Source organism: Lutra lutra, chromosome 10 (genome assembly GCF_902655055.1).
Source record: "Lutra lutra chromosome 10, mLutLut1.2, whole genome shotgun sequence".
Taxonomy (NCBI): Eukaryota; Metazoa; Chordata; class Mammalia; order Carnivora; family Mustelidae; genus Lutra; species Lutra lutra.
In genome coordinates this window covers 84,057,207-84,070,022 of record NC_062287.1, presented here as the reverse complement: position 1 = coordinate 84,070,022, position 12,816 = coordinate 84,057,207, and the positions used below count along the sequence as shown (strand labels likewise).

The 12,816-nt window shown below is 36.1% G+C and overlaps 1 protein-coding gene across 1 annotated transcript in view; it reads left to right on the top strand.

Moving 5' to 3' along the window:
- The window catches only part of DCDC1 (doublecortin domain containing 1), a 433,096-nt gene that overhangs the window by 230,811 nt on the left and 189,469 nt on the right, over nt 1–12,816 (top strand). Inside the window, 3 exon segments of the mRNA XM_047690790.1 lie at nt 967–1,092; nt 4,186–4,291; nt 11,601–11,735. Of these exon segments, the coding sequence (XP_047546746.1) occupies nt 967–1,092; nt 4,186–4,291; nt 11,601–11,735 (367 nt within the window).

The window sequence follows — 12,816 nt, the reverse complement described above, 5'->3', positions numbered from 1 at the left end:
CAGATCATATAACTGAAGAATAGGATGTTCCTCTATGTCACCACATTGTAATATCTAGCAGTCAATATAATATAACATCATCTAATATACAATCTATGTTTAAACTATGCAAAATGTGCTTTAGAGTTTCTTGTAGTCTAAGATCCAAGTAAGATTCATGTATTACATTATCTCCTTTAGTTCTCTCTAATCTAGAATATTCTCTCACCTTTTGTTTTGCTTCTCATGACATTGAAATTTTTAAGAGATAAGGCAGTTTTCTTGTAGAATGTCCCACATTCTGAATTTGTCTCATGTTTTCTCATGATTAGATTCAGTTTAAAAATTTTTGACAATCCTACCCAGGTGATGTGCTTGAGTCCTATAATTATGAAGTTAAATAGCAAGACTTTGTCACCAATTTAGAAAAAAAGAAAAGGCTCATAGTTGACATAATGCCAGTTGCCATTGTTTTTTATTTAAGGTCTGTTTCCTATTTGATTTTAATTCTCAAATAATTAAATAGAAAAGAAAGTACCTAACAGTATGTAATATGAAAAATCAAATCAGCATAACATTTAATGAGCTCACAAAAATAGTAATTTATAGCCAAATATTAAGAATTCACTTAATTGTCAGCTCCAGAGAATGTTAATGGTGTATTGCATTGTAGTTAAATGTTAAAAAATAAAAATTGCATGAATGACAATTGGTTGTTTTTCTCAACTAAATATTTTGCTTTTATTATTGAAATTATTTTTAAGAATTACATGTTTTACAACTATCCTTGACATATAAATCAGCCAAATAAACTAAAATGTGCATTTCAGGTGTCGGTATAAGGTATCAACAATAGTGCCATATAATAAGAAATTCACTTATTTCTGGACTTTGTTACTCACTGATATTATAGGTTTTATTATTGTGCTCAAATTTCAATGTTTGTATGATTTTGCATATAGCTTTGATGTTTTATCCATTTTTCAGATCTCCACTTACACCTGTTTTGAGTCTCACCTTTGACCAGGTGACTGCATTTGACAGAGATGGCATTACAGTAGCATATAAAACCTTCTTGGATCCTAATGCTGTTCTGCTACCTGGATGTGACAAGTAAATTAACATGTGCTCAGTTAAAATAATTTGAAATACCTAACTCAGATTGCAACACTAAAAGATGTTCTTTGTACTGTTTTAATAAGCAATTACTTATTTTATTGGCTTATTTCATGGTATAATGAGCTAGTGTCTAAAAAGTTTTTCAGTAACTTCTCTTGAGTTAAACAAAAAAACAACAAAACCTGTGAAGCAATGAGCAGACTCAAGTTTCTGCTTTGCAGATGTAACAGTTTTATTTAAAATGTAAAAAATGTTTAGTGGAGGGCGCCTGGGTGGCTCAGTGGGTTGGGCCGCTGCCTTTGGCTCAGGTCGTGATCTCAGGGTCCTGGGATCAAGCCCCGCATCGGGCTCTCTGCTCAGCAGGGAGCCTGCTTCCTCCTCTCTCTCTGCCTGTCTCTCTGCCTGCTTGTGATCTCTCTCTGTCAAATAAATGAATAAAAAATTCTTTAAAAAAAAATGTTTAGTGGATGTTTCTAAATTAAGAGTTTTGAGTGGTATCATTAAAATATTAAATAACGTTTTCTTGAGTGTTCATATTTAAACGTCTCCTTTGATGATGATAAATTGAAAACAAAAGCAATATGCTAAAGAATTGGTGGAGTGGTGGGAAGAATAGGAGTTGGAAGATTTGAGAATTAACCCCATCTCTGCTGCTCATGATTTTCCGTGAACTGGTGGGTGTCAGCGTCTTCTTTCTTTCTTTCTTTCTTTCTTTTTATTTTAGAATTTATTTATTTATTTATTTATTTATTTATTTATTTATTTGACAGAGAGAGATCACAAGCAGGCAGAGAGGCAGGCAGAGAGAGAGGGGAGGAAGAAGGCTCCCCGCTGAGCGGAGAGCCCAATGCAGGACTTCATCCCAGGACCCTGGGATCAGGAAACTGAGCAGAAGGCAGAGGCTTAACCCACTGAGCCACCAGGCGCTCTGTGGGTGTCAGTTTCTTATCCGTAAATAATAAAACCCAGTATTTGCTAAGTGTTGATCACAGTTCTAAATGAATTGGGTAAGGATTTGTTTAATCCTCAAAACAATGATCTTAATCCCATCATTACATTATCTTATTATTACTCCACTTTATAGAGCTCGAACTGAGGCACAGAAGGGCAGAGTAATTTGTCCATTCATAGAACTAGTACATGATAGAGCCAGGGTTCTAAACCAGAGTGTCTCTCTTAAGAACTGAGGGCTTAACAACTACCTAGCACTCTCTACTAGAACTTTCTGTGATGATGGAAGCATATGTTTTGACTACTGAGAACTTAAAATATGACTAATGTGACTGAGGAACTACATTTTTAATTTTAAGTTATATTAAGTTAAATTTAAATAGGTGTATGTGGCTAATGGCTATTATATTGGGCAGTCAGCATGATTCTGATAGTATGTTGGATTAGGTGATCTATCTATAAGATCCCATCTATCTTTAATATTTTGTAATTTAACAATTTATAGCTTTCCTTAATATACAGTTGAAAAGGCTGGATGTAGAGGGAAAATCCAGAGAACCAGAAGTGGTCTGTCTGATGAGGTCACTCAATATAGCTAGACATTGCTAAACATGTCTACAAAGACGAATTCTTTGGTCTTCCTTGGTTGTTTAAACTGTTCTATCCCCCAGTGACTGCCTGCACTATCCGGGGAAGACTGGAATGTTTTGTCTTGTTCTTTTCCTTTATAGATAGAAAATAGCTTAGCATACTTTCCTTTTCTTTTTCTAATAAATATTTTATTTCTTTGAGAGCATGCGCACATGAATGGGGAGGAGAAAGGCAAAGGGAGAGGAAGAAGCAGACACCCCACTGAGCAAGGAGTCGAGCACCGGGCTTGATCCCAGGACCCTGAGATCATGACCACGCTGATGGCAAATGTTTAACTGGCTGCACCATTCAGGAGACACCCCAGTACTTTTTTTTGCAGGCATTTCCATTTATAAGAAGATTCATTTCATGTGCCACAATCTTTCCCCAAACTGCTAAATTTGCCCAGACCCTTTCCCCTTCAAGTGTTAGCTAGGAGTTTAATTTTTAATTCATGTATTCCTTCCTAATTTCTCTTTCCTGGGTGCGTTAAAGACTGTTTTATTGAGTGGTTTTAAGTTAGATCTAGGTCACTAAGCATAACAATATGAAACTACCCTCATTGAAAACAAACTTATTGGAAGGTAATTTACATAATTTGTAGATCCCATTTGAAAATCTTTCTATACTCTAACATGCATTATTTGAAATCTTAATAATCATACTTTAACTTATATCTCTCGGGGTATTGCAAAAAATACTATTACCTGTCTCAGAACTGGTTTTTGTTGAATAACATGCCATACGATATGTCTTAACATATAAGTGCTAGCCAGATAATTTTCTTTAGAGTAATGATTAGTTCACTTTTAAAATAAGTTATTTGGGGGCATGTGGGTGGCTCAGTCAGTTAAGTGTCTCCCTTCGGCTCAGGTCATGGTCCCAGTGTCTGGCTTCCTGCTCAGTAGGGAGTCTGCTTCCTCCTTTCCCTTTGCCCCTCCACCCCCAACTCGTGCTCTCTCTCTGTCTCAGATAAATAAAGTCTTAAAAAATAAGTGATTTGGCTGAACTAATTTGGCTGAACCTCCCACTCCCCATTTGTAGTTTGTATGCCCCCTAGAATGTGCTCCTTTGTAAGACTGTCTAAAAATTGCCAAAACAATGTGCTTGACATAACCATTTTAAGTATAAAACTATCTTGTATTATTTATAGCCCATGGTATTTAGAGTAAAAGTTAACAGTGAAGATGGTGTCCACTATAAGTGATTCTGTAAGACTGAGTCATTTTTTTGTTTGTCTCTCTGTTCTGTTTATAATTAATCAGTCATGGAATCCTCCAGTATAATAAATAATTGTAAGATACAAATTTGAAGTCTTCGTTTCCCAATTATAGATAACAAAGCACTTTACAAATTTCTGTTTAAAAAGATTGTGAACTATACATTTGTTTTTCTCTCCCTAGTAGAGTATAAGATATGTAAATTATTATACCAGTAGAATAAAGAAAGTTATAATTAAGTGTATTTTATTTTGACAATAATAGTTAAATATTTTACTTTTCTTAGTTGGGAAGTTTGTGAGAGATTTCCAATTAATTTCAACAGTACCAGTCAAGAGATACCTGATCAATTTGAAAAGGTGGACTTGGAGAACCATTTCCTACAGAACAAGGTCAGAATTCTTTCTTTCTTTCTTTTTTTTTTAAGATTTTATTTATTTATTTGACAGACAAAGATCACAAGTAGACAGGGAAGCAGGCAGAGAGAGTGGAAGGGAAGGAGGCTCCCCGCTGAGCGGAGAGTCCCATGCGGGGCTCAATCCCAGAACCCTGGGATCATGACCTGAGCGGAAGGCAGAGGCTTTAACCCACTGAGCCACCCAGGCACCCCCAAGGTCAGAATTATTTCTTGTACTTAATAAACGTATTTTATGTGTTGGACAGTCATTCACTGTATGGTAACTGAGTGGATTTTTTGAAGGTTTTTTGAAAAGTACAGATTATTTTACAAATGTTGGGGCAGGCATTATTCTTTACTTCCTGTTAATTCAGCACTTTAAAACTGAACCAATATATAGTATTCCCACTAGAAAAAATTTTACCTGAGTAGTCATTTAAGTGCTATTGCTTAGCATATTTTCTTTATATCTACTGTATTAATAAGTTGGAGTTGTTTTAAAAAATCTTTAAGATGGTTGTTAAGCATTTGATCTCTTTGCTCTGTGGGTCAATGTATTTAAGGAATAGGAGTTCTTTAGAAAACCCAACTCATTACAACCCAATTCAGAAGGTTTGTTTATTAATTCATACTTAGAAATGCCAGTAAAGAATTTTCTTCTTCAACTGAGCTATGAGATGTATTTGAAACATGTCTCCAAAGAAAGAATCATAACTTTTTTTCCTGAGTGGCAGGGTTGTTGTCCATTTCAGCAGCATAAGCTTTACTTTTTGAACTCATGAAATCAAAACCAAAAGGTACCCACAGTGATAAAGATGCTCAAAGTAGGACTTCCTGTTAAATGGTCTGGGCCCTTTATTTCTAAGAGACAATGCAAAGATCCATTGTCCCAACCTGCTCTTTTCTAATTTCTGTATGACTGTCAGTTTATTATGTCAAAATGTATACTGAAAATATTAGTTGTTTTAAAACACCTGTGAATCTAAATAATACAATTATAAAAATAGAATGAAATAAATAATTATAGTTGACCCCTGAACAATGGAGTTAGGGGTACTGATATCTCACAGTTAGAAATACACATATAATTTTTTTTCCATGTAGAACTTTTCACTGCCCCCAAATTTAACGGCTAATAACCTACCGTTAACCAGAAACCTCACAGAAACAGTCGGTTAACAGGTATTTTACATATTGTATGCATTATGTACTGTGTTATTGCAAAAAAATAAGCTAGAGAAAAGAAAATGTTATTAGGAAAATCATGAAGAAGAGAAAATGCATTTATATCATTGTACTGTATCAAAGAAAATCCACATCTAAGGGGACCCATTTAGTTCAAACCTGTGTTATTCCAGGGTTAGCTGTATTTCTACCCCTGCCAGATTTTGAGAAAATTTAGAAAATAAATTCAAGTTGAGAAATACACGAAGAATTAATGTCTACATTTATATTTTATATTCATCTCTCATTAAGATTTATTTACCATAATTCTGATCCTGTTGGCATTCCTTTTTAGGTTTTGATGTGACATTGTTTCCTGTTCAAAAAAACTTGTAACCCTGCCTGTTACCCACTGAAATTCCAAATCCTCGTCAGACCTTCATTGATCTCCATGGTTCTCTAATCTGCCCCTAATCTTGACTTGCCATTCCAATTTTCTCTTCTTGATCTTTGTACACTACACTACAGTTAGAGCTAGTAAATTGTGCCCTGTAACATGTTCTTCATGTCCACTTGTGCCATGGTATGTGTTGTTCTTGGCCTAGGATATATATACCCCCCACCATTACCATTCCTTGCCTTTTAAGGCTTTATTCAACTCTTCTTCCATGGAGCCATCTCAGATCCTCCAGAAAGAATGAACTTCATATTGTTGAAACTTCTTTTCATCCTTTGAAAATGTTCCTAAAGTTTGTGTTTTGGTATAGTCATTTGTTTTTGTGTCTTTCTCTTCGATTAAATTGAGAATTCTTTGGACACAGACATTATGTCTTACTCATCTTTGTATTTTTGAATTCTAGCACAGATCTGTTGTATGGCAGCTGCTCATACAGGGCAGATGCACAATTCATTTTTGATGAATAATTTTTAAAAACCTAGGTACAACCTTTCTTTTAAGGCTCAATATTCTCTAATATGTTCTTCATGTGTTAGCCAAGCCTGATTGTTCATTTGTTGTTTTCTGAAAGTACTTCACGATTTCTGTTGTTATGGCCATGTGGATCACTTTGCCTAGAATTCAACCCCTTTTTCTTTGTTACCACCCACCAGCCTTCTTTGTCACTTTTATGCCATATTCTAACACTGTCTGGCGTACAGCTGGCATTCATTAAATGCTCGCTGAAATTCTGCCCATCATTCTAACCTTATCTGATTTGTGCCTGCTTCATGAAAGATTTCTTTACCAACCTTCATCCCCAAACTGGATATGATGTTTCTGGACATTGATCTTCATTGCATTCATTCTGTGATCCTTATGACATTGAACTTGATGTTTCTCTTAAACATTTTTTGCATGATTCAAAGTCAACTAGTGCTCCAAATGAACACATTTCAGGTCACATTGGAGAAGAAAAGGGAGAATGGTAGATTCCACTGAGAATATTGGGATCAGGTCATAAAGGTTATTAAATCAGTGTTAGGGGTTCTGGATGTTGTTCTGTAGAAAACAAGGAGCCATTGGAAATATTAAAGCAGAAGCAGGATCTGACTTGATGTTTGTGTTAGGAAGATAACTCAGGAGTCTTTTGTTTATCCTCCCTGCTGGATTAGCCATTGCTCAGGGACAGAGGGCATCCTGATCATCCTTGTCATTATTGCAATATCTACACGTTCAGAGTTAGCTAGATAGAATTGAATTCACTAATTAACTCATTCAACAGAAAACAGCTCAAACCTGGGGGGGAAAAAAAGGATATCAAAGAGTTATCAGAGAAAAAGAACTCAGAGGAAGCTTCTTTTTTGATTTTTATGCCAATGTAGGACTTTAAAAGATAACTATATTTTCTCATGTTGAAAAATGAGAGAGAATAACATCCAATTATTTCACCATTCCTAACTGGTTTTAATGATTTAGCAAAAATGAGAAAACTCTCAACTGAAAGTTTGTACACTATTATAATTTTAGAAGAAGAATTTGGTTTTGAATAAAATTTCAGTCCAACAAAAATAGTAGTATAAGAAAGCAACAATTTGATAAGCTGGCTAGTAAAAAGAAGCTTTCAAAGAAAAATGGCCCTCCCTTAGCTTTTTAAAAAATCTTTACAATCCTTTCAGAAAAGCACCTCCAATTATATACAGAGAGGTGATCAGTGCATTGGAAATAGTAATTTAATAACCTGAAACGGAGCACTTTTCAAGAAAGATTCTAGCAGAGGTGATAGATATCTATAGGCCTTTTATTGTAGAATCTTGATGCTCATTGTGGTAAGGAAGACACTAAGAGGATTACAACAGGGGTAGAGAGAGGGAGGCAAAAGCCGATATTCTTGATGCATACGTTTTAAAATTGGCTTGAGATAGAGATATCAGTGCCCAACCCCTGACTGTTCTTTTAAAACTCTTATTGACAAGTAAAACCTTTCCTACAGAGAAAAATTTGGAACATATAATCCCTATTAGTAATGTCGGAGATAGATATAACCCTGACAATTACAACCTGTTGCTCTTTTATCCATTTCAAAAAAAGATTTGGAATCTACTACAAAATGACACTTTGGCAAATACATCTTTCAATAGTTCTCTCTTGCTTCTTAAATTGACAACATTTTTAGATTGCTTCAGCTTAAGGGCAATAAAATTAAATATTTCCATGCATTGGATGAGATTTAAACTTCATAGTAGTTAATATAAAAGAAAAAACATTAGTTTGAGAAATGCCTGGCTATGGGAAAAAATAGCAGAAAAATGGACTCCAGTGTTTAGCAGGTAATACATTCTGCCAAAATGGAAAGGAAACATATTTTGATCCTAGCCTTTTGGTATAATCAGACTTTAGCACGACATTAGTGACAACTTTTGGTATGGAAACGGCAAGAACAATACCAAATAATGATTTTACAATTGTAGCATTCTTGTTAAGAGTTATAAACTTACAACTTGTAAATTTAGCAGTCATGGATACTAGCAGAATGAATTATTTTATATATCACAAAGGAGACTAACCAAAAATGAACACTTTTTTTTTTTGACTGTTCTATTTCTTTGGAGGGCAAGTCATTGAAAAATAATGTTTTCTACAAACAATTTATACTGGGAAAAATACAAAATTTTAATTTTAATTTTGAACCAATTGCCATTAGAATAGGACACAAGACTTTAAATAAATTCCCAAGTCCCTTCCTTATTTTTTTAAAATAACTTTTTATTTATTCCTTCCTTATTTTTAAACCAATAGTTGGAAGATATTTGAGGACTGCATATTTACATCTTAGATATTTTGCCTTGTTTGATTGCATAATTATGTACTCACTGGTGCTTTCTGCCTTTAGACTTTTCCAGTTCTTGGTCTTTGAGGTGGGTGTATTCATCAGCTATAGATTTAGGGAATAAAAAGACTAAGAATGAACAGTAGGGACACGAGGAAAGAGATTTTATAACATTTACTATTGTTGTGATGTTATTTTTAAAAAAGATTTTATTTATGCATTTGAGAGAGAGAGAGAAAACAAGCAGGGGAGAGAGGCAGAGGGAGAAGCAAACTCCCTGCTGAGCTGGGAGCCCGACATGGGGTTCAACCCCAGGACCTGGAGATCACGACCTGAGCTGAAGGCAGACGCTTAACCATCTGAGCCACCCAGGCTCTCCTTATAGTTGTGATTTAAATTTGTGTATCACATTTTTTAACTTGGCCCTAAATTCGTGATCAGAAGTGAGAAATCTTATAAAATTTCTTTGTAGCAAATGATTTGTTTTTGAATAAAGGGGGTGATCAGTGAACTCCTGCTTTCAAGAAAATTCACTGTCTTGTGTTTCATTCCTCAGATCTGTAAATAAACACCAAAGTGCTTCTCTTATGAATTTGCACAGGAATATCAACAGCTTTCATTAGTGATTTGGAAAAAGAAAATTAAACAACAAGTTTTAAGAGGCCCAGAGTATGCATGCACCATTTTTTTTTTTAATCACTGGCAGCTTTTGTATTAATACAATTTATTCAGACAACTAAAATAATAACAGTCATTTGAAGGGATACATTATCTATCTGTCTATCTTTCTATCTATTATCTATCATCTATCTATCTCCTGTATATATATAGGTATTCAAAAGAATAAAAGGGGTTTCCTAATGACCTAATGACACACGTGATAATATGTATTTAGAGAATAGCTCAGCCTCAATGCTATCACATACCTGTGTGTGCACGCACGCATGCATGGTAGACCATGTTGCAGGTTGTCAAAGCACTTTTCTTTTATGAATTGTAATTTTCACCATTTTTATCTTTCCCACCTTAATAAATGTTTGGTCTAAAGCTAAACTATCCAATTAAACTGAAAATGGAAGAAAAGGTGAAATCATGAATTGAAATTTAATAGCCACTGTCAATTTTAAATGCATCAGAACCCCAGAGTTGGCAAGATTTTTTCTTTTAATAACAGGCCATGAAGCTGAGTTAGTGGGCCTGGCTGAGTCTGGTCTATGTAGAATCACTTGGGAACTGTCCAGCAAAATATCTCTCGAAAAACAGCATGGTGTTAATACCGGGTGCCAACCCAAGACAGACACAAAGAACCCCTTCGCTCTTCACCAATAAGCCAACTGTTAAAAGATTAAACCATGTTGTGGAGATAACAAGAATTTAGGCGCTGGCAGCAGGTGCTGGACAGAGAAGCAGTTGGCAGTACGGTTCTTCTGTCTGACTAATTCCAGTCAAAACAATCTTCTTCCCTGTTGCAGAGGAGAGTTTTGAGTGTGATGGCAACTTGGAGTTAGAGGGTTGAGTAAGAGTGTTACTTTAAATGCTGAGTCCTGTGGTGGGTGGATTAGTAGAATATAGTTTATCATTGTTCAGAAACTGTGGGGGACTCCCCTCCAGAATCCAGCCACTACTGGCTAACTGGGGAAAACACAATCAAAGAGCTGTAAGTCAAATCCATTTCCGTCGTGGGGTTGCTGCATTTTTAAAATTTTATTTTCACATAAATAATAATAAAGAGAAATAAATTAAAAAAAATAAAAAGAAATATTTCTCTTGAGATGTAACTATCTTCCATTGTGGTGTAATTACCAAATATACTAGTTATGTCCTTTTGTTATTACCTGATCACATGTGTAAATATTGCCTTTTAAATGATCATTTAATTTTTGAATTTTTAAGAATCAATTGCTACTTGACAAATATCTAGTGTTAGTGCAGATTTAGAATACACTTTTTAGTATTAGAAAATAATTTAAATGTTTATTGAAGCAATGTCATTTATTGGGTTTAAAGTATAAACTGACATATTCCCATAATCCTATATAAGTAAATATTGATACTTAAAAATTTACTCAGGAATAGTGATCATATAGGTTAGCAGAAGAGTTTTAAATATGAAGTAGAATTTCTACAGGTGATGTGAATGCCTATTTTACAATCATGGCTAAGTGAGAAATGCTAGAAGGTATACAGTTTCTTTGATGTATGTAGTCTGATAACAAATATGGGAGACAGGGATACTGTGCCTTACCAGTTAGTTCCCTCCTGTCCATTCCCACAACTATCATTAAATTCTCAACTCATGTCCCTTTATTCTTAGAAGATTGTGGGGACTCTTAACTGTTCTCCTTTGATGTCCCTGTTCTAGAATCCATGTTGTCTGTCTGTGTGTGTGTGTGTGTGTGTGTGTGTGTGTTAATGCCTCTTCTGCTGCAAGTTTCTCTAGGGCAAGAAAAAAATGTTTTTAAAAGATTTTATTTATTTATTTATTTATTTGAGGAAAGAGCACAGAGGGAGAGTGAGAGGGAAAAGCAGACTCCCCACGGGGCAGGGAGGCTGATGCAGGACTCAATCCCGGGACCCTGGGACCATGACCCAAGCCAAAGGCCGATGCTTAACTGACTGAGCCACCCAGGGAGTCCCAGGCAAGAAGAATATTTTATAATACCCCATACCACATAGTCTAGGGCCTTGCGTATCAGAGCTGATGCTCACCAAGTATTAATTGAATTAAATTAAATGGGATGGAGCGCTACTACTTCAAAAGAAACCTTTTCAGTCAGAAATATAATGTTCTAGGATAACCTGTTTTGGGTGTGTTGAAGATGGTGGACTTTCTGACTATACATTTAAAAACACGTACTTCTTCTCATGGTATAGGTGGATCCCAATATTGTCCTTCATGCCTCTGTTTCCATCAAAAAGCGGAGCTCCTCCAGTAGGGAAGCAAGTAGTGGAAGTGAGACTGCGCCGTCCATCCTGTGGCCTGCAGCCAGTGTGTGGCTGATCACAAAGGTACACAACAGTGTCTGGTCTCCCCGAGTGACTGCCCATGCTCGCTGCTCACAGTGCGGCTCCAGCTCCTGGTGTCCTCACGCACACAAGCCTACAAGTGGAGGCATGAGCGGTTGTCAGGAATGCTACTTCTCTGCTCCTGGTTTGTCTCGTGCAGAGGGCTGCTGTGGATCCCCATGTGAGCATTCAATTCACTTTCACACGTGCCGATTAGTTCATACTCAGAGAGTATTTAAACTTGGCACAGAACTTCCGAACAGTCCATAGACTCACCATTTTCATGAAGTTTGTCTGAAGGTCATTTGCTTCCACTCCTTAGTCTTCATTGCTGATCTTCATGGAGCCTGGTGGGGGCGCACCCTACAAGGACAGTGTACGGTCTCCCAAAGGACGGTTTTTGTTTGTTGTTGTTATTGTTGTTTTTAATGATTTTATTATTTGATGGAGAGAGACACAGAGAGAGAGGAAACACAAGCAGGGGAGTAGGAGAGGGAGAAGCAGGCTTCTCGCTGAGCAGGGATCCCACTCAGAGCTCGATCCCAGAACCCTGGGATCATGACCTGAACTGAAGGCAGACGCCCAATGACTGAGCCACCCAGGTGCCCCTAGTAACGATAGTTTTAAGAGAAATCCTTGAGTATAGAATGTGAACAATGACTAACACATTTTATACCCATGTATTGACACTATTTAATTTTTTAACTTTACTACTATACTAGTGGATCTGATTTAAATTGAAAACATGTAATTGCCCTCCCCTTCCCACTTGCTATTGAAATTTGTTGTGTAATTGCCACCAAATATTTATGTCTGGAAAGAGATAGTGCAGCTTGTGTCTACCCTTCTTATGTCTTACTTTGCCCTCACTCTAGATTATTTTTGCCTCTTCTTAGCACTTCTTTGGGTGCAGAGTCACTCAGGCAGGTTTGCTGCTGCTTTTTTGGGGACAGGGGATTGCAACTCTTTTCTCAAATGAAATTTGGGATTGTCCTTAACTGTTATTTTTTGATTCTCTGAGAGCTAAAAACAAACATATAGAGTAATTAAGGTACAAGGGCACCAAGAAATGTTCATTTCATAT